Source organism: Ahaetulla prasina, chromosome 1 (genome assembly GCF_028640845.1).
Source record: "Ahaetulla prasina isolate Xishuangbanna chromosome 1, ASM2864084v1, whole genome shotgun sequence".
NCBI lineage: Eukaryota > Metazoa > Chordata > Lepidosauria > Squamata > Colubridae > Ahaetulla > Ahaetulla prasina.
Genome location: NC_080539.1, coordinates 302,940,104 through 302,963,699, shown reverse-complemented (window position 1 = coordinate 302,963,699; position 23,596 = coordinate 302,940,104). Strand labels below are relative to the sequence as shown.

Below are 23,596 nucleotides of genomic sequence, written 5' to 3'. Positions count from 1 at the left end.
TTGGGCCCAGAAGGCGTGCCCTTGTTCAGATGTGCCCACGGGTTTCGAGCATTTCATCAGCCGAGGGCCAGGGTAGGGGTGGTGGGGTGGCGGTTGTGATTAGAGAGTCTAGAGCCGAGGAGACCACTGTACCTCAGATTGCGGGTGCGAATCCCTCTTTGTGAGATGGGGTCATAGATGTCAGATGGGCTTGCTGGTGGCGTACCTGGCTCCTTGCTACGTGACAGCTGCCCTGCCCGAGCTCCTGGAGGTGCTTGCTGGGGTGGCAGTTGAGACCCCCAGACTTTTAGTCGTGGGGGACTTTAACTTGCCATCGTCCGGCTCGTCATCGACGGTAGCTCGGGAGTTCATGGCTTCCATGACGGCCTTGGACCTGACCCAAGTAGTTGATCGGCCCACTCACGTTGGGGGTGGCACTCTGGACTTGATTTTTGTCTCTGGTCAGTGGTTGAGAGATCTGGACTTAAAGGAAATAGTCATTGAACCTTTGTCATGGTCAGATCACTCTCTTCTTCGTCTGGACTTTCTGACCGCCATTCATCACCGCAGGGAGACGGAGCCGACACGTTGGTTCCGTCCCAGGCGCCTGGTGGACCCGGAGGGGTTCCGGACGGAGCTTGGGCCATTTCCTGAGGGTCTGGCACACGGCTCGGCTGAGGAACTTGTTGCGGCCTGGGAACGGGCCGCGGCGGGGGCCTTAGACCGGGTCGTGCCTTTGCGGCCTCTGACCCGGCGCAGGTCCCAACCAGCCCCTTGGTTCTCCGAGGAGCTGAGAGGGATGAAGCGCCGGAGAAGACGCCTAGAGAGTTCCTGGAGGTCTAGCCGTTCAGAAGCTGATCGGACACTAGTGAAGTCCTATACTAGGGCTTACCTAGTGGCAATGAGGGAAGCGAGGCGTACCTACGCCTCCTCCCTCATTGCATCGGCAGATAACCGCCCAGCCGCCCTGTTTCGGGTGACCCGCTCCCTCCTACATCAGGGGGAGCGGGATGACCCGTTGCAGGGACGTGCTGAGGAGTTTAACGGTTATCTATACGATAAAATCGTTCAGCTTCGGGATGGTTTGGACCAAGATTGCGGTGATACGGGTGAGACGGCTGAGGGCGGTCTTGGTGACATTGTATGGGATGAGTTTGACCCTGTCGCTCCCGAGGACATGGACAGGTTGTTGGGGAGGCTGAATGCCACCACATGTTTACTGGACCCGTGCCCCTCCTGGTTGGTGCTGGCCACGCAGGAGGTGACACGAGGCTGGCTCCAGGCGATTCTGGCGCTTCTTTGGTGGAGGAGTCTTTCCGGCCGCCTTGAAAGAGGCGGTGGTGAGGCCCTCCTCAAGAAGCCTTCCTGGACCCGGCTGTTTTAGGTAATTATCGTCGGTCTCCAACCTTCGCTTGGCGAAGGTTGTAGAAATATGGTGGCATATCAGTTTCCCTTGCACCTGGATGAAACTGTCTATCTAGACCCGTTCAGTCCGGTTTCCGACCGGTTACAGCACGGAGACGGCTTTGGTCGCGTTGGTGGATGATCTCTGGAGGGCCAGGGATAGGGGTTGTTCCTCTGCCCTGGTCCTATTAGACCTCTCAGCGGCTTTCGATACCATCGACCATGGTATCCTGCTGCGCCGATTGGAGGATTGGGAGTGGGAGGCACCGTTTATCGGTGGTTCTCCTCCTATCTCTCCGACCGGTCGCAGTCGGTGTTGACAGGGGCAGAGGTCGGCCCCGAGGCGCCTCACTTGTGGGGTGCCGCGGGGTCGATCTCTCGCCCTTCTGTTCTTTATCTACATGAAGCCGCTGGGTGAGATCATCAGTGGTTTCGTGTGAAGTACCAGCTGTATGCGGATGACACCCAGCTGTACTTTTCACACCGGACCACCCCAACGGTTATCAAGTGCTGTCCCGGTGTCTGGAGGCCGACGGGTCTGGATGGGGAGAAACAGGCTCAAGCTCAATCCTCCAAGACAGAGTGGCTGTGGATGCCGGCATCCCGGTACAGTCAGCTAAATCGCGGCTGACCATCGGTGGCGAGCCACTGGCCCGGAGGGAGAGGGTGCGCAACTTAGGCGTCCTCCTGGATGAGCGGCTGTCTCTAGAAGATCATTTGACGGCCGTCTCCAGGAGAGCGTTCTACCAGGTTCGCCTGGTGCGCCAGTTGCGCCCCTTTCTGGACCGGGAGGCCCTATGCACGGTCACTCACGCCCTCGTGACGTCTCGCCTGGATTACTGCAACGCTCTCTACATGGGGCTCCCTTGAAGGGCATCCGGAGGCTACAGTTAGTCAGAATGCGGCTGCGGGTGATAGATGGAGCCCCTCGTGGCTCCCGCATAACACCCATCCTGCGCAGGCTGCACTGGCTACCTGTGGCCTTCCGGGTGCGCTTCAAGGTTTTGGTGACCACCTTTAAAGCGCTCCATGGCATAGGGCCGGGTTATCTACGGGACCGCCTACTGCGACCAGATACCTCTCACCGACCCGTGCGCTCTCACAGGGAGGGACTCCTCAGGGTGCCGTCAGCTAGGCAGTGTCGTCTGGCGACGCCCAGGGGAAGGGCCTTCTCTGTGGGGGCTCCCGCCCTCTGGAACAAGCTCCCCCCAGGACTCCGTCAACTTTCGGACCTTCGTACCTTCCGTCGCGAGCTCAAGACACATTTATTCATCTGTGCAGGACTGGCTTAGATTTTAAATTTTATAGGGGTTTTAAATTGATTTTAATATTTATATTTCTATTTTTAATGATAGGGCATTGGAATAAGTTTTTTAAAGATTATTTTAATTTTGTGTATCGATGTTTTATATGCCTGTGAACCGCCCTGAGTCCTTTGGGAGATAGGGCGGTATATAAATTTAAATAATAAATAAAATAAATAAATAAATAATGGCTAAACCTTGCAAAAGTCTGTCTCTAAATGTCCAATACAATATATCTTATGCCATAATCAATAACTGATGTTTTTCAGCCTCCAGGATTCAGAGTTTATGATTCGGATGGGTATGGCTGATGGGTCAAATCATAGCATGTTTATATGTTTACTGAAAATAATTCAAGAGATGTAGTTATAATACTCTATATAATCTTGCACATGATATGGCTGGAACTATGTGTATGTATTGTAAAGGAGTGTGCCTCAGCCATTTTTTCTTCTAATGTACACACAATAAATACACAAATATTACCTCTGGTTTGTGCCCCATTGTTAATTTAATATGTATGGGCTGAGTCTGAATATACATTGCACTTTTATTTCTTTTTATTCAGTATTTTTTTCAAATTTCATAATTTGTCTCTGTTGTAATAAAATGCTTTGGTGTACTATATTTATTCCAATCTTGTATTTGCTAACATTTTCCCGTCTTATCTGAAAATGTTAACCTGTTGATTGATACATATAACCATTCTCATGTCTACTTAAAAGTAATTTGTACAGAATTCACTAGGATTTGATTCAGATAAGTATGTAAGAATTGCAGGGTAAAAAATTCCTACTGGAGTACAGGTAGTCCTAGAGTTACAACAGTTCATTTAGTGATTGTTCGAAGTTACAATGGCACTGAAAAAAGTGACTTATAACCATTTTTCACACTTATGACCGTTGAGGATCTCCATGGTTATGTGATCAAAATTCAGGCGCTTGGCAACTGACTCATATTTATGATGGTTGCAGTGTCCTGGGATCACGTGATCAACTTTTGCAACCTTCTGATACTAAAAGTCAATGGAGAACCCAGATTCACTAAACAACCGTGTTACTAACTTAACAATTGCAATGATTTCAGTTAACAACTGTGGCAAGAAAGATCAAAAAATGGGACAAAATTCATTTGTCTCGCTTAGCAAAGTAATTTTTGGGTTCAATTGTCATAGGTCGAGGACTACCTGTATTAGTGATACAGTGCTGTGTCTGCAGATGCCTTGTTTGCTACTTTCTTGTTTACCTGACAATGAAGAACCCACGGATATGGAATGGAAAAGGTACTGCGTGGAAAAGGTTTTGCTGCAAACTTTTGTTTCACAAATTATTAAAAGCTTCCCTATCACATTTTTTCTTTATCACAAGGAAATTCAGAGAAGGGGCTTCTTCCTTTGTAAATTCTTGTGGTCATTGCACTACATTGGATTTTGCAAACTGGAACATTTGGACATAAAGTGTAAAGAAGGGGTTTTTTATGCCATGACATAGTCGTATAATTAGGAAATGTCTCCTTTTGTTTAGTGTTCTAATTTAAATAAATATATGTAACAGTGAAATGTTAGGGAAAATAGGAACAGCACTCATTCACTATTAATGCATGAGAAAGAACAGTATCACAGAAGAGTCCAAGCCATACATTAGCAAATACATTTTAACAGTTGTATTGTGTTCAAGAAAAGTTTCTCATTGTTTCACTTTCAGTAATGATTAGAGCCTGGCTTATACATACCAGGACATTAGTCAGTATATGGTATATCTTAATTGGTTTGCTTACTTCCAGGGAGTAAGCCTTAGTTTATTTTTAAAAAACTTGAACATTTTGAAGATGGTTACCAAATCCTAGCTGCTTCAACTATGGCTTACATTTATCTTCAAACTGAGAAATACTACTAGTGTTATTAGGAAATTTTTTCCTAGATATTAACAAAGGCAGAAGAAAACCAAATTAGAAATTGGTCAAATAAGACATAATTTGCTTGCAAACATTTGTTCAAACAGCTAAAACTAATCTTAGTTTTATATTATATGCACATAGTTTATATTTCTGTAGCAATGGTAGAGCAATGTTTTATCATTTGTTACTAACGGCTAGGAATCACATTTTGACTGGAAAAAAAATTCTTGAAGAGATGGAAGAAACCCCCCCAAAAAGAACTTAGAAAAAAATTAAGAGATTCAAAAGATTTTACTAATCCCTAAAATGGGATACAGATACAAAGGATAAATTCATTCCAGGCTTATGCAAATATTTCTTTTCTTGCTAGACACAAAATAGATCAGAAGTGGTTTTTATTTGGAAACAAGCACTATCTGTTTTCCAATGTTACCTCCACTCATCATAGACACGAAAGCAGCTGTAAGAGGAAAAAAATTAAAATAATTCAAAAGCTGAAATACTTTACATTTGTGTTTTAATTTTAAATACAAACGGTTTCTGAATTGACTTAAATGTACAAAATAACGTTACTTTTCCTTCAATAATCAGCCCATGGTTTTAAAGACAGCCAGTTTAGTCTAGTGCAGGGGTCTCCAACCTTGGCAACTTTAAGCCTGGAGGACTTCAACTCCCAGAATTCCTCAGCCAACTTTGCTTTGGGAGTTGAAGTCCGCCAGGCTTAAAGTTGTCAAGATTGGAGACCCCTGGTCTAGTGATTAAGGCACCAGGTTAGACGGCAGGAGACTGTGAGATCTATTCTTATCTTAGCCAGGAAAGCCATCTTTGGACAAGTTGCTCATTCTCAACCCAACTCACCTCATAGTTTGGCTGTTGGAATATCACTGCCTTGAATTTTATAAAAATAATAAAGTTAGGCAATCTGTATTCAGACTGATAAGTTTGTTTATGGTGATAGAGGCAACTTGTTTTCAAAGCAACAAAGCACTTGATTTAGCTAATATAGTGTATGGTAGTGTATCACAGAAGTTCATTTCTCTATATTGCATACTTCTAATACACTAATGTACAAGTAGCAGCACTAGCTTATATTAACTGGACCTGAACAAACTAAGGAGGCTTGGATCTGGTTAATAAATAGATGGAAACCTATTTGGAAAGTGTAGGCTAGACTGGATAGTTTAAACAAATCCTATAAGTAGACAATGAGAAATCAGTTCCATATTGTCCAGATAACATGGATTTGCTATAATTGGAAGTATACTATTAGCTTGAATCTATAAATATGCATATATGTAGGACCACACAAATAGGCATTTCTCTCCTTTGCAACCTAGTAAGTACTTCAGTATGATGAAATAAAAGTCTAAATAAATGTTTTCATCACACTTTGCCAGTACAAGTTTTAAATCTCTGTGTTTTCTTTCATGTGGTTGCATGAGCAATTTTATCTCAAAGACTAGCCCCAGGAAGATCTCCACTGATCCAGGCTGAAGCAAAGCAATGGCAATTGTACCAGCTGATTCTGCATTCCAAACTCTTGTGCAATTGTTACAGAATGATAATGCAAGTACTTGATTGCTCAGAATTTATTTTACTTATTTATTTGTCAAGTATGTATTAGATATATATATAAGTATAAGCATGAACTGAATATGTAAAATGAATACAGTTAAAGGGAACATTAGGACAGAATGTAGGCATGCTGGTGCTCTTATGCATGCCCCTTACAGACCTCTTAGGAATGGGGTGAGGTTAACAGTAGCCAGTCTAAGGTTAAAATTTTGGGAGTTTTGGGATGAAACCACAGAATCAGGCAGTGCATTCCAGGCATTGACCGCTCTATTGCTGAAGGTATTTATTTAATTATTTAAGAAATTATTTAATAACTTATAGCCTTCGTGGATTTTCAATTTTGGAATACAAGCAGTCCTCTACTTATGAACAGATTGCATTCCAAGAAGCTATTTGAAAGTCCAAGTATAAAAAATATAGAATTTTTATTTTACCCATTACATAAATTGAAGAACATTGCAAACTAAACCACGAGATCAGTGAACATGCAGGAAAGGGTAGCATCCAAAATGGGTAAATTTAACTTCCCAATGTGAGACGGTGCTGCCAAGCGTATACATGTAGCATGCAGTAAATTAGCCCTTCACCACCACCTCCTGCTTTCCCGGACCTTCTGGCTTGGAGTTGCAGAAGCTTTGTTCGTATGCGTGAAAATTTGTAACTCAAATTTTTGTAAGCACTCTTTATACTCTTTCCTTTCATGAACATTTTTGGTTGTCCTCTTCTTAACATTCCTCAGGTATTACTCAATAGTAGACTAAATCCCCTCCTCCTCACATAGGGCTCTGCCTTTGGAAGAACTTTTTTTCAATAAAACTTTTTATTCTTCAATTAGCATTCTTTTTTTTTCCGGAGATATCTTCCTATGATATCTTTCTATATATTTTTTGAGTTTCTTAGCATCATTTCTCTCTCACATTTACATAGTTCCTCTAGTTTCTTCTCCCCTTTTCTTCCAGGCTTTTCAAACATGCCCAGAACTGTGATAACTGCAACAGTTCTCTCAGTTCCTTCAGGCCAAATTAAAGATAACTCTTTTATCTTTAAAGGCCTCTAGAGCTGTGGCCTTGCATTCAATATTCTTATATGACACCTCTGACCTCTCATGGTATTTAAGATCCTCTGATCAGCTCCAACTCTTGTTTTTATCTCATGACATGAGGTAAAACCAGCAGCTGTTGCAATTGCCCTAAGGCTCTCAAGTGATGTATGGAGGCTAAGATTTCATCCTCCTTTCTGGACGTCCATAATAATATATTTTACGTGATCTTTGAATGCAGACTTGATGGAATGAATCATTACGGGCAATCCTCGAATTGAGCTCAACATTTCTGTTGTTAAGTCAAAAGTTATGACTTTTCTTGCCACAGCTGAATCACTTAAATTGTTAAATTAATAATATGGTTGTTAAGTGAATCTGGCTTCCCCATTGAGTTTGTCAGAAGGTCACAGAAGGTGATCACATGACTCCAGGAAATTGCAACCGTTATAAATATGAACCAGTAGCCAAGCACCCAGATTTGATTACATGACCACAGGGATGCTGCAATGATCGTAAGTGAAAAACAGTCATGTCACTTCTTTCAACCCTGTTGTAACTTCAAACAGTCACTAAATGAACTGTTGTGAGTCGAAGACTACCTGTAGTTTGTCTATTGGCTTACTTCTATTATATATTCTTTTGTATGTAAATTACCTTGATTAAGGGAAAAGAGTATCAATATTTTAAAAGTATAAGTCTCACAAAAAGAAAAATTCACAAATTGGTAAAGGACGAACTGAAAACCTTAGTCTACTGCCCAACAAAAATCCCTTGAGAAAGGGGGAATTGTCTTTTAACAAAGTTGATAATGGAAAATAGTAATGGGTGCCTTAATAGGATGCAATTTGAATTCCATGTTGTTGTAATACAGGTCCTTTCTCTTTTCAAAACAAAAGCCAAACGTTTGATATAAGGTCAGCAAATGAAATCCCTTACGTTAATTAATTTTTAGTTTGATCCTCAATTCTACCTATAGTTGCAAGAATTAGATTGCTCAGCCTTCCCCAACCTGGTGCGTTCCACATTGGATTTCAGCTTCCATTCCTCAAACAGGCTCAAGCTCAATCCCTCCAAGACTGAGTGGCTGTGGATGCCGGCTTCCCGGTACAGTCAACTGCAGCTGCGGCTGACTGTTGGGGGCGAGTCATTGGCCCCAATGGAGAGGGTGCGCAACTTGGGCGTCCTCCTGGATGGACGGCTGTCTTTCGAAGACCATTTGACGGCCGTCTCCAGGAGAGCTTTTTACCAGGTTCGCCTGGTTCGCCAGTTGCGCCCCTTTCTAGACCGGGATGCCCTTTGCACGGTCACTCATGCTCTCGTGACATCTCGTCTGGATTACTGCAATGCTCTCTACATGGGGCTCCCCTTGAGGAGCACCCGGAAACTCCAGGTAGTTCAGAATGCGGCTGCACGGGTGATAGAGGGAGCCCCTCGTGGCTCCCACGTAACACCTCTCCTGCGCAGACTGCACTGGCTGCCTGTGGCCTTCCGGGTGCGCTTCAAGGTTTTGGTAATGATCTTCAAAGCGCTCCATGGCATAGGGCCGGGCTACTTACGGGACCGTCTGCTGCCACCGAATGCCTCTCACCGACCCGTGCGCTCTCACAGAGAGGGACTCCTCAGGGTGCCGTCGGCCAGGCAGTGCCGACTGGCGACACCCAGGGGAAGGGCCTTTTCTGTGGGGGCCCCCACCCTCTGGAACGAGCTTCCCCCAGGACTTCGCCAACTTCCTGACCTTCGAATCTTCCGCCGCGAGCTTAAGACACATCTATTTATCTGCGCAGGACTGGACTAGAATTTTAAATTTTAAATGTTTAAATTTTAAATTTGGTTTTAAATGGGGTTTATTATTTATAGCTCTATTTTAAATATTCGGCCTATGTAATAAGTTTTTTAATTTAATGTTTTTATCTTGTACATATATATGTTTTTTTAAGTGGCTGTAAACCGCCCTGAGTCCCTAGGGAGATAGGGCGGTATAAAAGTACGAATAATAAATAAATAAAATAAATAAACAGTATGGCTGTTAAAAATACTGTTTTCCTCGCAATTTATGGCAAAACAAATGATCGTAGCAGAAATTATGGATGTAATTTTCCCGTTCGTTTATATACAAACTACTCACATATAATAAAACTTAATAACCTCCCTAGAAATTTTGTTATAAAGAGTTGGTTATTGATTGCTTGGTAGGTTGAATTTCCTGTGAAAAATAAAATTAGGCCAGATAATTACTTGTAAACTCATAGTGTAAGAAGCATACAACAGTTGCTTCTTTAAATTTTCTAAAATGTTCCGAAATAGTAAGACAATATTTTAAGAGCTATTAGTTTTGTAGAATTTAGATTCAACAGATTTAACATTTAAACACATTCAGTTTAAATGAAAACACATTAATTAAGAAATAAATTTAGCATTCCTTAACTGTGAATGGCAATGACATTCAGATTCGGGTCAGAGAATATTGCTGTTTGAAACAGAAATAAACCAGGGGACCTTTCTGTATCCATATATTTTAATCAAGGACATACACTCAAAAGAAAGAAACCATCTCTTACCTCCAATGTTTTCTAAGCCTTCCACAACTGTCTCCTTGACCTGTTTTTTTTTTTTTTAAAAGAAAGCATTAAAGGTTATTTTTTCCCCTTTTGATGTAACCTAGTATTTTTTTTTCTTTCATTAAAGACAGTTGAAAATTATCAAAACAAAACTCGTAATCTCAGTTCTTCGGATAGTTATGCCTAATCAGATGATTTCTAAAAAGCATCTCTATTCATTGTAGATAAGGTGAAATAAGTTTGCTCATTCAGCTTCAGCAACACCAATAAATAAGGAAAGAAAATGTCAATGAAAGAAAATGATTGCTTGCAGCCATGAGCAATTTACCTATTGATTTTTATAATACCTTCAATTTTCCTTCTTTGATCCACTGACAAAGCTGCAAAGTGCTAGCTGAGAATTTCTCCATGTAGTTCAAAACCAGGAATCTTTCTCTGTGAAGAATGAAATTGACATCTCACAGCAGTCAAATGTTAAAAACATTCCGAAATGCTTTTCTGATTCCATTTTACGTGCAAAGGGGAACAATTACCATTCTCATAGAAAATATTTAGGGGCAATAATTAAATTTCCAGTCTAACTGTAACCATCATTTACAGAAAAATATTTACAGTTACATACATAATAATTCAATAGGTTATAGTCCAAAATAAACTTGAGGGAGATTGTTTCTTCAGCAGATCAAACAACTCCCAATTTTAAGAATCATTATGGGAAAGAGAAGCTACAAATTTGTCATGGATGGAAACAAGTAGTATGTTCTGTCTTACTTTCAGCAGATAGAAATGGCAACACAGTCCAGCAAAGGTAATTTAAAGGGTCAGGAAATGATCCAATTGGTCTAATATTTTAACAGTGTAAATGGTTCATCTGAAATATAGCCTATTGGGACACTAGAACTTTTACATCTGTGCCATTCCAAAGTTGACACGTGAATTTAATGCCCATCCTTTGCCTACTCCAAAAAACACATTTCCAAACAGAGAATAATTAACTTTCCAATGCAATAGAATAATTGAATAATCCCTGTTCTAATCTCCCTGGGAACAATGGAGTATTCAAATACAATTCATATTAAAAAACACCAGACTGGGAAAGATGGACCAGCATACTGCTGCATCATTTTAAATTTCTGATCAAATATCTGTTAAATGCCCTCATCTTCTCAGGTAACAGATGAAGCTTTGGAATGTGCAAATAAAGCACAAAATTGTTTCTCATTCTCCAGTCAGTAAGACTCAAGGGCATGATTTAAGAGACTGAGAGCTACTAGAAGCATGTCACATTTATCCACTGACAAAGTTTTATGTTAGCTATCTATTTGTTATTGTAGTTCCAACTCCAGTTTTCCTCGGTATATATGGAAGTCAGCCTTCCCATTTTCTTTTTCTATCAAAGCGCTTTTACCAATAGTCCACTGGCAAGAGTTTTCTGTAAAGCTGCAAGTTCAACTCCAGTAATTACTTGAGTTACCTTGTTTCATAGATGGTTCATCAATCTAGAAAGGCAATTTTTGGAACAAAAAAAACCATTCACATATTTCGGCAGATTTTATTCAGTGTTTCATTTGGAGGAGAGATACCTAGTAATGTTCCGTGATTTCCTTATTTCTTCTACCTCTGGAGGTAAAGGAGGTGGGTAGGGCATGTCCTTGTTATATTGGGATATCTGACCACATAAAATAATATGGCTATTTGAATTCATCTGTTGGAAACAAAAAGACAATGCAATATTGCAGTTTGTATTTCTTAGAGTATTTTTTACAAATATTATGGATGGGAAAGTTAAGACATTCAGTCTGAGATGAAATGGTTCACGACAATAGAATACTTTCATATTTAGGATTCTTAAGACCTTATACACTAAAATCCAGCTTCTCTGCATGTTACAGAAGATCCTGGAAAGTATTCCAGGACTCACCTATAGAAAACAAAGCTGTGTGAGAGTATATGCTTTTTTCACTTATTCTTTTATATAACAATTCAAACTGCATATTTGCCAACTCAATTACTATATTTCAAAGTTATCTTTTTAAAAATTGTTAGGATTTAATTCAGCTGGACAAATATAAAATGTCAAAAAAATATCCAAGGATGGAATTGTCATATCTGGCCTTCAAAAAATGTGAATGACCACTAGATAGCAGCACAAAAACAAATCTCTTGAATGTTTGTGCCACCTAGGTACCATGTTTCCCCGAAACTAGGACATGTCCCGAAAATAAGGCCAAGCTCAATTTTGGGGTGGGACTAAATATACCCCCTCCCTCCCAAAATACGCCCTAGTGATGGGATGGGCGTGGCCAGCACAGGAAGCAGCCCTTCCCTTCCCCAGTCACCTCAGGGCTTCTCAGACCTTTAATTGGATCAACTGAGCAGCTCAGGCCGCCATTCACAGCTGATTTGCGGGTGCCGCTCAGGCTACCACCTCCAGCAAGTGTAGCTGCTTTTGCAGCCAATTGTGGCTGCTTTTGCAGCCAACTGTGGCTGCAAAAGAAGCCGGAGGCCAAGCGAAGCACCCCACGTGCCTCGCACCCTCCTTACCTAATGGTGATAGTCACAGCAAGCAATTCCGTCCACGGAACAGCTGCCTCATGGGTGCCGCTCCAGCCGGTGCCTCCAGCAAGCGTGGCCATTTTTGCCATGGATTGCGGCCACTTCTGTAGCAAGAGACCAAACGATGCGCCCCAGGTGCCTCGTGCCAGCCTTCCGAAGGATACTGTAGCAGCAGCTATCCACAATTTTTTTTACCCTTATTTCATCCTGACCATATTGGACCACGACAAAACAAGGGTTAAAAAATTGTGGATAGCTGCTCCTATGGTACCCTTCGGAAGGCCGGTGTGAGTCTCCTGCTGCAGAAGTGGCTGTGCCCAAGGAGTGCTTTTGGGAGAGAAGGCAAAGGGGAAGCAATCACTTGTAAACTCCCGCCCTGCTCCCACCTCTCCACCGGGTGACTCCCGGCAGCCCCAGACACCCAAAGCCCACACCTGCCCGGCTCCCTTTTCCACAGTGCCCGGCTCTTTATCGAGGGGGGTGTGGAGAAGCGAGATGCATGGAGTGAGATAGGGCTCGCTCCTCCTGCCGTCTCTTCTCCCCCTCTCGCCAGGCATGGCAGGGCTTCTTGCCTCTGCCCAGATTGGATGCAATAAGGGGTGTGTGACTGGGGAGAAATGAGATATGTCTTACCTGCCTTGTAGCTCCGTCATGTGTCTCGCCATTGTCTGCAGGCAAACACGTTGTAGGGTTAAAAAAAACCTCAGGAGTTCAATCAAACTTCTCAAACTTGCGAGAAGTTGGTTTTATCCTGCAACATGTTTGCCTGCAGACAAGAGCGAGATACATGACGGAGCTGCAAGGCAGGTAAAATGCACGTCTCACATCTCCCTGGCCCCTGGCAAGGGTGGGGGAGAAGAGACGGCAAGAGGAGCGAGCCCCGTTTCTCTCCATGCATCTTGCTTCTCCCCCACCCCACATGCCATTCCCCTCGATAAAGAGCCGGGTGCTGTGGAAAAGGGAGCCGGGCAGGCACAGGCTACGAGCATCTGGGGCTGCTGGGGATCGCCTTGCAGAGAGGCAGGGGTGGGAGTTTGCAGGCGAGAGGGATGGATGGATGGAGGCGGACAAGTGCCAAGAACGCTGGGGAGATCCCCACCTTTGGTTGCCCCACCAACAGATGACGAACGGCTGTGTTGCGCTGCCACAGCAGCACAACACAGCAGCAACCATGAGGTGGCCAAGCTCGCCGCCTCCTGCACCCCTGAAATAATAAGAACCACCTCAATAATAAGCCCAAGCCCTTATTTCGAGGTTCAAACAAATATAAGAAAGGGTCTTATTTTCGGGGAAACACGGTACCATTCAAATATATTAGTCCTGTTTATGTATCTCTTAGAAGTTATATCCTTTAGGTCAGGGGTCCCCAACCCCCCACGAGTCAATACTGGGCCGCAGCCTGTTGGGAACCCAAGTGGTGGGGAGCATGTGAAGCTGCATTTGCACAAGCAGTGTGTGCAGTGGCAAAACTATCCTCTTTCCCCTTGCCTCTTCCACCAATGGTCCACAGAGCCTAAAAGGCTTAGGACCGCTGCTTTAGGTAGAAAGGAATCTGTCTAACTATTTCTTGTTTGCACTAATAACGAAGCCCTTACTGCCCACAGTTCACCTCTAGTGACAGTGACAAGTTACATTATATCCTGCAGATAGGAACTAGTAGAAAGCATGCTGGATCCACAGCTGCCGTAAGAAAATAGAGAAAAATGCATGGGAGCAAGGAGGCGAGAAAGGCTATTATGGATGGAGTAAATGAGCTTTTTGCCAATTTTCAGTCAAAGTATATGTAAGAACTGAAGTCATAATGTGACAAGTAAATTGCTAAATCTTCCTGAGTGATCTTCTACTCTTCTCTGCAAGTTGGAGCATAAGGCTGATAAGTATTGTTCTGAGAATTGACAGCTAGACTTTCCCAAAAGAGGGGACAGGCTTTGATAATACACTGGCCTTTTCCTACAGTTCACCTTAGCAAAGTGCTGCTGGCCAAATCACTTTGGCTCTCCTGGAAGCACAGTCTGAAAACTGGGCAATAGAATTGCAATAGAACATTAAACAGCAAGGAGTTGACTAAGACAGCCGTTAAAAGAACAGTGTGTTTTTATTACATGTACTGAAACAGAGCAGAAGAACATCCCATTTGTCTGGCCTACATTCTGTTGCAGCAACCAGCAATATGTTTTATATCTTCGTCACAGGAAAAATAAGAGTAAAGAAAGAAAGAGTCAAAATGCTATTCATCTCCATTATTGTATACTGCATGGGCATCCATGATATGGGCTAAAGGGACAAGTGATGACCCTTACATAATAATGGTTATTCTTGCATTGGATGTCATAATGCAAATGTGTAATTGCAGCATCTACACTACGTAATGTTGTAATCAGATGTGTCACTTTTATGTTATCATGGTTTGTTATGGATGTGACTACAGTGAAACCAAAAAGACAGTATATGTGCAACAGCATATTTACCATGATTAACTTAAATACAGTTTATTAAATGAATACAATTGTTCTGGTATCACTAGATTGGCTTCATGCTACTTATTAGTCTGTGTGTAACATGTCATGTAAACACAGTCATATGTGTCACATTATCACTTTGACCAGACTTTTAAGCATGCCTCAGATACCAAATATTATGTGATGTAGATAAGACCACTTGCACAACTTAATTTGGATGAGAATAGAAGTGAATTAAATATAAGAAAGAAAAAAGAAAAAAGGTTTCAGCCAAGCAAAAGTCAAACAAAATGCAGAGAAGAAATGTAGTGCAATTTGATGAAAAAGATCCTTGCATTCATTGGTTGACACTACATCAGTGGAAATCAGAGAGGACAAGAGCCATAAAATTAAAAATAGGTAGGTAACAAGCATCTTGTGTCAAGTTACTTGACTAATAGAACTCCAGAAAAGTGAAAGAACAATTTAAAGACACTATTCAGTTTTTAGGAACATATATTCCCAACAAATATTAGATCCTGTACTACTTTACAATTTGGAAAAAGAAATGTTGTTATCTCAGATTAACTGCTTATAATTTTCTGCCAAATTCTAGATAAACAATTATATAAGAAAGTATCTTAAGAGTACAAAACCATTTCAGCTTTCCTGAATTGAAAATTAATTCTATCTTACACAAGAGTGGTTCAGATAGATTTTGTGAGAAGTTATATTCTGGTGTAGAAAAGTTGGTGATTTGATTATCTGAATGCTTTGCCAACCTAATTTTGGTTTATGCATCCATGACTTCCCACACTACTGCATCCTGGACCAGCACAAGGACTTATGGGGAGCTCAAAATGAGAAAAGAAAAGAAAAGAAAAGAAAAGAAAAGAAAAAAAAGCATATGTTCCTGCCCTTTCTCCAGTTCCCAGCTATCTGGGTTCCTGCAATATTTGGGGTCTAGATCCTGTGGATCACATTAAGGCCAAAACAAGTTTAACATAGGGAGAAGGAGTGGGACTGAACATATTTTTTTCTCCACACCTTGCCCCTTTCCTGCACCCCATAAATGCCTGAACAGAGTCAAAAGTAGATTCGGCACACTCACTTGTCTTATTACTGTATCACTGATTTCTCCACCAACATTGTCAAAGTAGATATCTACTCCATCCGGGCAAAATTTGTGCAGCTGCTGTGCCACATTCTCTTTCTTATAGTTGATTGCAGCATCAAAACCCATTTCAGAGACCAAAACTTTGCATTTTTCATCTGTGCCACAAATGCCAACTACTTTAGAACAGCCCTCCAGGAGACCTATCTTTGAAAGCAGAAAACCATTACAAAAGGTTAGCTTTTTGCAATCACTGGTCTTGCAGCACAAGGATTTCTTTTTTAAAAAAAAAAAAAAGATGAATCTACATTTTCTGTCAGTTACAAAATAATCATTGTATGCATCTTTTCTCTCAAGGAGCCAGCAGAGAGAGAGAAGACCAAACTGGACAATAATCATGGAATGGTTAAAAGGATCTTTTAACCCATTGCCCTTCTTTGTCATAGTCTCAAATGAAAGCAGCGATCCTCAAATCTATCAGCAACAAGAAGAGACTGTTGGCTCTAATAGAAGCTGTCTTCCTATTCCACATAGCATGTGAGGTGGAACAAAAGACTAAATGCAGGCAGGTATTTTTTTTTAATTTGGGGAATGAAGTCAGTACTTTTAAAAAACTTTTAACTTAAAAAAGGATAAAATAAAGGCTCCTAAGGACCACAGGAAATGTGACTAGTGATGTCATGATCCTATAGAAAGGATGGGGCCAAAATCTTTAGACCTTTTTCTTTTGTTTGAAGAGTTTTGAAACGGTGTTTAAGACTTGCACCCATGCTCCTAAGTCTTCCCAAAATTGGAAATATTGGCTTGACTGGAGCTGGAAATGATTTCAAGATAAAATGGGTACTACCTCTGCAAAGCTTAGGATACTCTTGTATCTTTGAACTATGTCTCCAGGCTTTCCCCCAAATAACTCAAACCCATTTCAGGGTCAGAGGGTACTAGATGCAGCATATATATCCCATGATAAAGTCTGCCTATTTCTGAGGTATAGGAAAAAATATATTGGCTTCCATAGGGCCAAATAATATGAATTTTGAGATTCATAGGCAGGATAATCTCATCTCTAACAACAATCCTTAAGACTGAGTTTATAGCGTCTTACCGGCCCAGCCAGAGAGCCACAAGCACCAGCAGCTCCACTGACAACCAGGGTCTGATTAGAGCCTGGAGATACATGTCCTTTTTCTCTGATTCCCAGCAAGGATGTCAGCCCAGTCAAGCCAGCTGCACCCAGGAAATAGGAAAGATGTCCGTCTACAAGTTGTGGATCGATCTGAAGAAAAAAAGGGTTTCAGAGATGGAATTAATTAAGCATCAAGATCCATTTTGATTTTTTGGCTGGATTCTTTTGGAAAGATTCAAAGTTAGTTGATACTATTTGTCTTTTTTTGGGGGGGAGTTTTGGGGTCCTATCTGAAGTCAGTTTAGTACAGTATTTAAGGCATCTTACTATAAACCAAGCGACTATGAGTTCTAACCCTGCCTTAGATATGAAGGTACCTTGGTAGTTGGACCAGTCATTTTCTCTTAGCTGGCAGTGGCACTTCTGAAAATGTGGAAAGAAAACTGCAGGGACTGTTTAGGCAATTGCCAGGACTCAAAAAAAACTGACTCAAAGGCACACACAGAGCCAAAAATTATCTGTATAACAAGTACAAACTTGTTCCTTTGGCACTGAGCTAAAAAAAATCACATTTTTGGTACCACATTGGATACTGTGCCATAGGCAACTATGCAAATGCTAGAAAATGGCAGGGGTTGTTCTTTGACGGTGGTGTTCTCAACAAACTGCAGTAACATCATTACATAGATGTTGTTGCCATTATATACTTGCTCCTCTGACAGTCATTACATGTCTCCATTCAACTCCCTCCCCATGAACGTCCATAGTCTTTAACCTCATATTGTTAGAAGTGAGGGCATATTTGTCTATATTGCTTTTCTCCAAAGGAAATGGAAAGAAGTGATAAAATGTTACCTTGTTCAGTTGCTTTCCATCTAAAATGGCTTTGGTCTGCCAGGGCCAGGTAAAGGATGTCACAAAGTCTCCTGGAGCGAAGCGCACATCTTTGCTTTCTTCCACGCAACCAATTCCACCTCCATCAGTAACTTCAGACAATTTCCAAGCCTGGAGGTAGTCAGACCCAGCATCTTCATTCATACGACACCGCTAAAAGACAATTATTTGTAGCAAGAGAATCTTTTAAAACTCAATCCTTTTGTTCTCTCTTTCTCAAGAGATACATAGCTGGCCAACACATGAAGCCACAAGGATTTTAATGCTAGTCAGAGTAAAATTCTGGAAACTGCTAAATAATACAATAAACCCTTTAAAAGCCTAAGAAGGAAGAATAAAGGTTGTATTTTTATTACTAAGAGACTGAGAGGTTGGTTGATGCTCCAAAGTATCTTTTTTCCCCTTATTCTGGTTTATATGGTACATCTGAGGGAAAAAAATCAAAATTTAAATTATGTAACACACCTTTCTGATGTAATCCTGTGGAAAATGAATGTAATTGGTGAAGTTATTCTACAAAGAACTCTAAGTTTACTTCACAGTAATTGTAGTAAATTCCAATGCTGATATTTTTTTATTACAACATAGCAATAGCAATAGCCCTTAGACATATATACCGCTTTACAGTGCTTTACAGCCCTCTCTAAACGGTTTAGAGAGTCAGCATATTGCCCCCAACAATCTGGGTCCTTATTTTACCGACCTTGGAAGGATGAAAGACTGAGTCAACCTTGAGCCTGGTGAGATTTGAATTGCCAAATTGTAGGCAGCCAGCAGTCAACAGAAGTAGGCTGCCGTATTACATTCTAACCACTGTGCCACCGTGGCTCATGTCTGTACACTTTTAGAATAAAATTAATATATGGCATAGGGTTACATATATTCAGAGATCATCTTATGATTCTTTCTCCCAGTTATATCAGCTTCAATTGTAGACGCTGCAATACTTTCCATATTGAGATTAGCAATCTGCTTGGAAGGAGGAAACCAAAAGCTCAGGTACTTGCCAAATACCTTGCGCAGTATGTGTGTTACGTGTGCTATAATTGTCATGGGCATTTATGCAAAGCAAAATATTCCCCTCCACTAAAGTCATAAATCATTATTTACAGTGACTCATGACTGGCAATTACATGAAGAATCAACTGGCCAAATTTTCTTCAAATATTTGGATATGTTTGATTAAACCCACTTACCATGTAAGGATCCACAGATAAATAAAGTGTACGGACTTTAACTTGACCTTCATCAATTTTTTCTGAGACGGTGGCTTCTTCCATACGGAAGTTTTCTGCAACCGGCACTCCATTAATGCCTAGAATGAGTCAAATCACAGGTTTAACAGCTTGGTTTAGCCTTCCTCTTGAGATTATGGGAGTTAAATTAGCATTTCTGAACAATCACATCTGACTTTAGAGGACTCATGTTCCTTACAAAAGCATGTGTTTCTTCACTGAAGCTATAAATCTTAGATCAGCCACCATTCTGATATTTACAAATTCTTTTTGTATTTCTCCTCCCTAGCCTTTCTTCCTTTTGGCCCTACTGATTTTCGACATGACATATGTATCTAAAAATCCTCATACCTAATAAAGTAGTTTGTGACGCATAGCAATTTTAATGTAAAGAAAACTGGAAAGATATACCACCAGTTTTAGTGCAAGAATGGCCAGCTGCTTTATAAATCTTGTGAAATATAAATTAGCAAAAGGCCAGAAGGAAATGCACAAATACAATAACCTTCAAAGTTAAGAATACACTAATCACAGTAAATATTGCTTATGGCTACTGTTAGAATACACAAAACATACAAAATTGTTTACCGCACTCTCCACATTTCATAGTTCAAAAAATAGCAGTAACCTTATTTAGGTTATTTGTTTATACATTTTTGCTCTTACACAAACTGAAAAATTCTCACCAACGCATCTGTAATTAGAAAATGTCTGCTAGGAAAGTCTTGTTGAAGACTTGCATAACAAGCTTCGGATGTGCACATCAGAAATTGCTCTTTTGGATTTCTTTTCTCTTCCCATTTACAATGTTCTACATAGACACAAAACTCAAATATGTTCTCCAACAAGTAGAAACATACCAGGGCGTGAATGCAATACCACTCTTTGAATGATCATCAGCCCTCCAGCAAATATCTGGCACAGTTGAAAATCAGATTCCCTGTAAAAAAAAAAAAAAAGGACGATGTTTAACACCACCTAGAGGGCAATTGCCAGTAAGCAGTTTAAAAATCTAACAAATGATTAAACACAAGGATATGGTTTTGGTTTTACAATAGACCTGTATAACTAAGAGCCCTGTGTATTTTCTGAAGGCTTTAGGTATGGCACCAGGGCCACTCCAAAACTGCTCAACCAATTCTATTTTTAACATACCTGAAAGGGGAAAAAAATTGGGGGAATGGAAACAATAATATCAATTTAAATATAAATCAAATCCAATATAAATTTTGCCACATATTTATTCTCCTTGTTCTCCTCGCATTCTACTTTGGGGAGGGCTGTTTCCAGCAAATGTGTTCCTTGGCTTATGAAAAGCTACGTACCTTTGTTTAGGGTAATACTGAGGTGAAATTATGCACCACCCATCCATAAAAATACAAACAATAAAGCAAGTCTTGGAGCATTTGTCAGGAAATAGTGCTGAAGACTGTTTCTTCAGTCTTTAGAACGTGCTTTGTTGAAAGGAAACAAGTTCACAGATACAGAAGGTAGAGAACAGATTGGCAAAGCACAGAATGTAGAAGGGAGAAATAGCTAGAAGTGCAAAAATGGCTCACTAAGAACTAGACAAGCAAAAGTTTATGCTAAAAATACAGTCTATATTAGTTTTTTGCCAAATTGTCCCGGAGATTGTTTTTGCAACAGAAGCCCTAAGGCAGGGGTGTCCAAACTACGGCCCGCGGGCCAACTGCGGCCCGCGGGTCAGTTTTTATTGGCCCGCAGCAAATTCTCGGTGGACAGTGGGGTGCGGCCCCCGTCCTGGCCCCCAAGGAAGCCGCCGCTCGCCCGGTTGCAGATGCGGAGTGGCTCCGCTGAGGCGATCCCGCCCACCGGGGCTGCGGGCGGCCATTCCGCCACTGGGCTGTAGGGGCGCCCAGGACGCCCATGGCTCCAGCCCGCCCACCAGACAGAGGAAGAGGCGGGCGGCGGCGCCATCGTCCCCATGCGGGGCTGCAGCCCCGGAAGCCAGGCGGGCGAGGCGCTCTGCTTCCCAGCCCCGCGCGGGATCCTCTCCGGGCGCGGCGCTCTGCACGCGCTCAGGGGGCGCTTACTTGTCGCGGATGATGGTCTGCAGCTCCCGGATCTGGTCGTTCATGGGCAGGAGTTTGAGCTGGGCCGCCGCCGATCCCGGCCAGTCGTGACGCGTCGCCGTTGCCGACGTGGCCGTGGCCTCCTCGGCGCCCCCGTCGCCCGCACAGCAGCCGTTCCCGCCAGCGCAGCAGCATCGGCTGCCGTCGGCGCTGCTGCTGCTGCTGTCCGGGCTCAGGCTGTCACCGCTGCCCGGGCCGGGGTCGGCGAAGCGCAGCTGCCGAGGCCCGCCGCCGCCGCCGCCGGTTGCAGATGCGGAGTGGCTCCGCTGAGGCGATCCCGCCCACCGGGGCTGCGGGCGGCCATTCCGCCACTGGGCTGTAGGGGCGCCCAGGACGCCCATGGCTCCAGCCCGCCCACCAGACAGAGGAAGAGGCGGGCGGCGACGCCCATCGTCCCCACGCGGGGCTGCAGCCCCGGAAGCCAGGCGGGCGAGGCGCTCTGCTTCCCAGCCCCGCGCGGGATCCTCTCCGGGCGCGGCGCTCTGCACGCGCTCAGGGGGCGCTTACTTGTCGCGGATGATGGTCTGCAGCTCCCGGATCTGGTCGTTCATGGGCAGGAGTTTGAGCTGGGCCGCCGCCGATCCCGGCCAGTCGTGACGCGTCGCCGTTGCCGACGTGGCCGTGGCCTCCTCGGCGCCCCCGTCGCCCGCACAGCAGCCGTTCCCGCCAGCGCAGCAGCATCGGCTGCCGTCGGCGCTGCTGCTGCTGCTGTCCGGGCTCAGGCTGTCACCGCTGCCCGGGCCGGGGTCGGCGAAGCGCAGCTGCCGAGGCCCGCCCTCGCCGGCATCCCGGCCTCTGCCCCCGCCGGGCCCACCACACGCCGGTCGTGGCAAGGCATCGCCTCCATGCGCCGCCGAAGCAGCCGCTGCGGCGCCCCGCCACACGCTCCGCTTTACCTCAGCCGCGGGCCCGTGTGCCGGCCCGTGACGCGGCCGAGCTTGCCCGCTCCCATTGGCCGCCACGCCTGCCGCTCCGCGCCGCCACTCGGCGTTCGGAGGAGGGGCCGGTGCCCGCCCACTCTCGCCCCCTAGTTAGCCCCGTCCCTTTCTGGCCTGGGTGGGAGCCGCGTGGCACACCTGAGTGGCTGCGAGGAAGCGGTGCGGGCCTCGCCTGGGCCTCCCCGGAGTCCCTCCATTGGCTGCTGTGTCTCCCTCAGTGGGAAGAGAGTTCGCGACGGACGGCGGAAAATCCCCAGTAAATACATGCTGGTTGCCAAAAGCTTGACTTTTGATGTAACTGGGGATGCTGCGAAGGTCATAAATGCAAAGACTGGTGGTAAGTCACTTTTTTCAGTGCTGTTGTATTGGTCGCTAAATGAGTGGTTGCAAGCCGAGGATTACTGGTAGCCGCTGTCAGTATTTAGGTCTCTATGTATTTAGGTTTCTATGCCCATAGCCACATCCACTCAGTCACATGAGGAGTTAGCCACGCCCACCAGTCACATGACCACCAAGCCACACCCCAAAATAAGCCACACCCACAGAACTGGTACAAAAAATTTTAGCCCCCCCCCTCCCCCCCCCCTTGGCCCGGGCCTTTGCTTATTTTTCTGTATTTGGCCCTCACTCAAAAAACTTTGGACACCCCTGCCCTAAGGAAAACTAAGAAGGAATAGACAAAGGCTACAATAAAATATGGTTACACATATATAATTTGTTAAGTTCTGGAAGTAACGAGGCTGGAGACCAGGGTAGTGACAACAGCTCTTTAATATAGGGTGAACCCAGCAACAGGCTGGGGGAAAAACCTCTCCTTTTATACAGTTCTGCTGGAGGCTTCGTCCAATCAGCAACGTGCTGATTTCCCGCTCAAATATTTAAAGGTACAACTGTTAATACATAACACTCCTCCCCTCCCAGAAAACACTTTGTCTCTATTTACATATTTATTTACATGTTATTTTTCGACGTAGTCACGCAAATAACCTGGGCGTCTCCTAGTTCTTTCTGACCTGCGCGGTTCAGTTCTGGGTGGTGTTTTGAGCTGGTCGGAGGGGCTGTTTTCTCCTCCCAGCTCTTTCTCTGGGCCATCGGGCTCCGGATTATTGGCCGACTCCTTTCTTGGCCATCCGGCCTTGGATTAATTTTGGAATTTTCCTGCTGCTTCCTTCGGGGACCTGATGGCGTCGCTGGAACTCTGGGACCTCAGCTAAGTCTTGCGCCTCCCCCGGGTCATTGTCAGCTGTGGATTCAAAGTGGTATTGGTCATTACCTGTCTCTATTGGTTTGGTTTGGTCAGTTATTCGTTTCCTTAACTGATCTATGTGGCGCCGCCACACTCGGTTGTCTGGTAGCTCTACCACGGACGATTTTGGGCCTGTTATCTTTGTTACTTGTCCTGCGACCCAACTCGGGCCGTCCCCATAGTTTCGGGCCCACACCCGGT

The 23,596-nt window shown here is 43.7% G+C and overlaps 1 protein-coding gene across 3 annotated transcripts in view; it reads right to left on the bottom strand.

Annotated features, from left to right (window-relative positions):
• Positions 1-4,855: 4,855 nt before the first annotated feature.
• PTGR2 (prostaglandin reductase 2) overlaps positions 4,856-23,596 on the bottom strand; it is a 33,228-nt gene continuing 14,487 nt past the window's right edge. For all 3 annotated transcript variants that reach the window (XM_058161975.1, XM_058161976.1, XM_058161977.1), the window contains exons 2-10: positions 19,979-20,058; positions 19,080-19,198; positions 17,845-18,036; positions 16,969-17,139; positions 15,864-16,073; positions 11,342-11,463; positions 10,106-10,193; positions 9,759-9,798; positions 4,856-5,043 (exon numbers count right to left, since the gene is read on the bottom strand). In XM_058161975.1, coding sequence (XP_058017958.1) covers positions 4,979-5,043; positions 9,759-9,798; positions 10,106-10,193; positions 11,342-11,463; positions 15,864-16,073; positions 16,969-17,139; positions 17,845-18,036; positions 19,080-19,198; positions 19,979-20,015 — 1,044 coding nt within the window. In that variant the 5' untranslated portion in view covers positions 20,016-20,058 and the 3' untranslated portion in view covers positions 4,856-4,978. The remainder of the gene's footprint in view (positions 5,044-9,758; positions 9,799-10,105; positions 10,194-11,341; positions 11,464-15,863; positions 16,074-16,968; positions 17,140-17,844; positions 18,037-19,079; positions 19,199-19,978; positions 20,059-23,596) is intronic.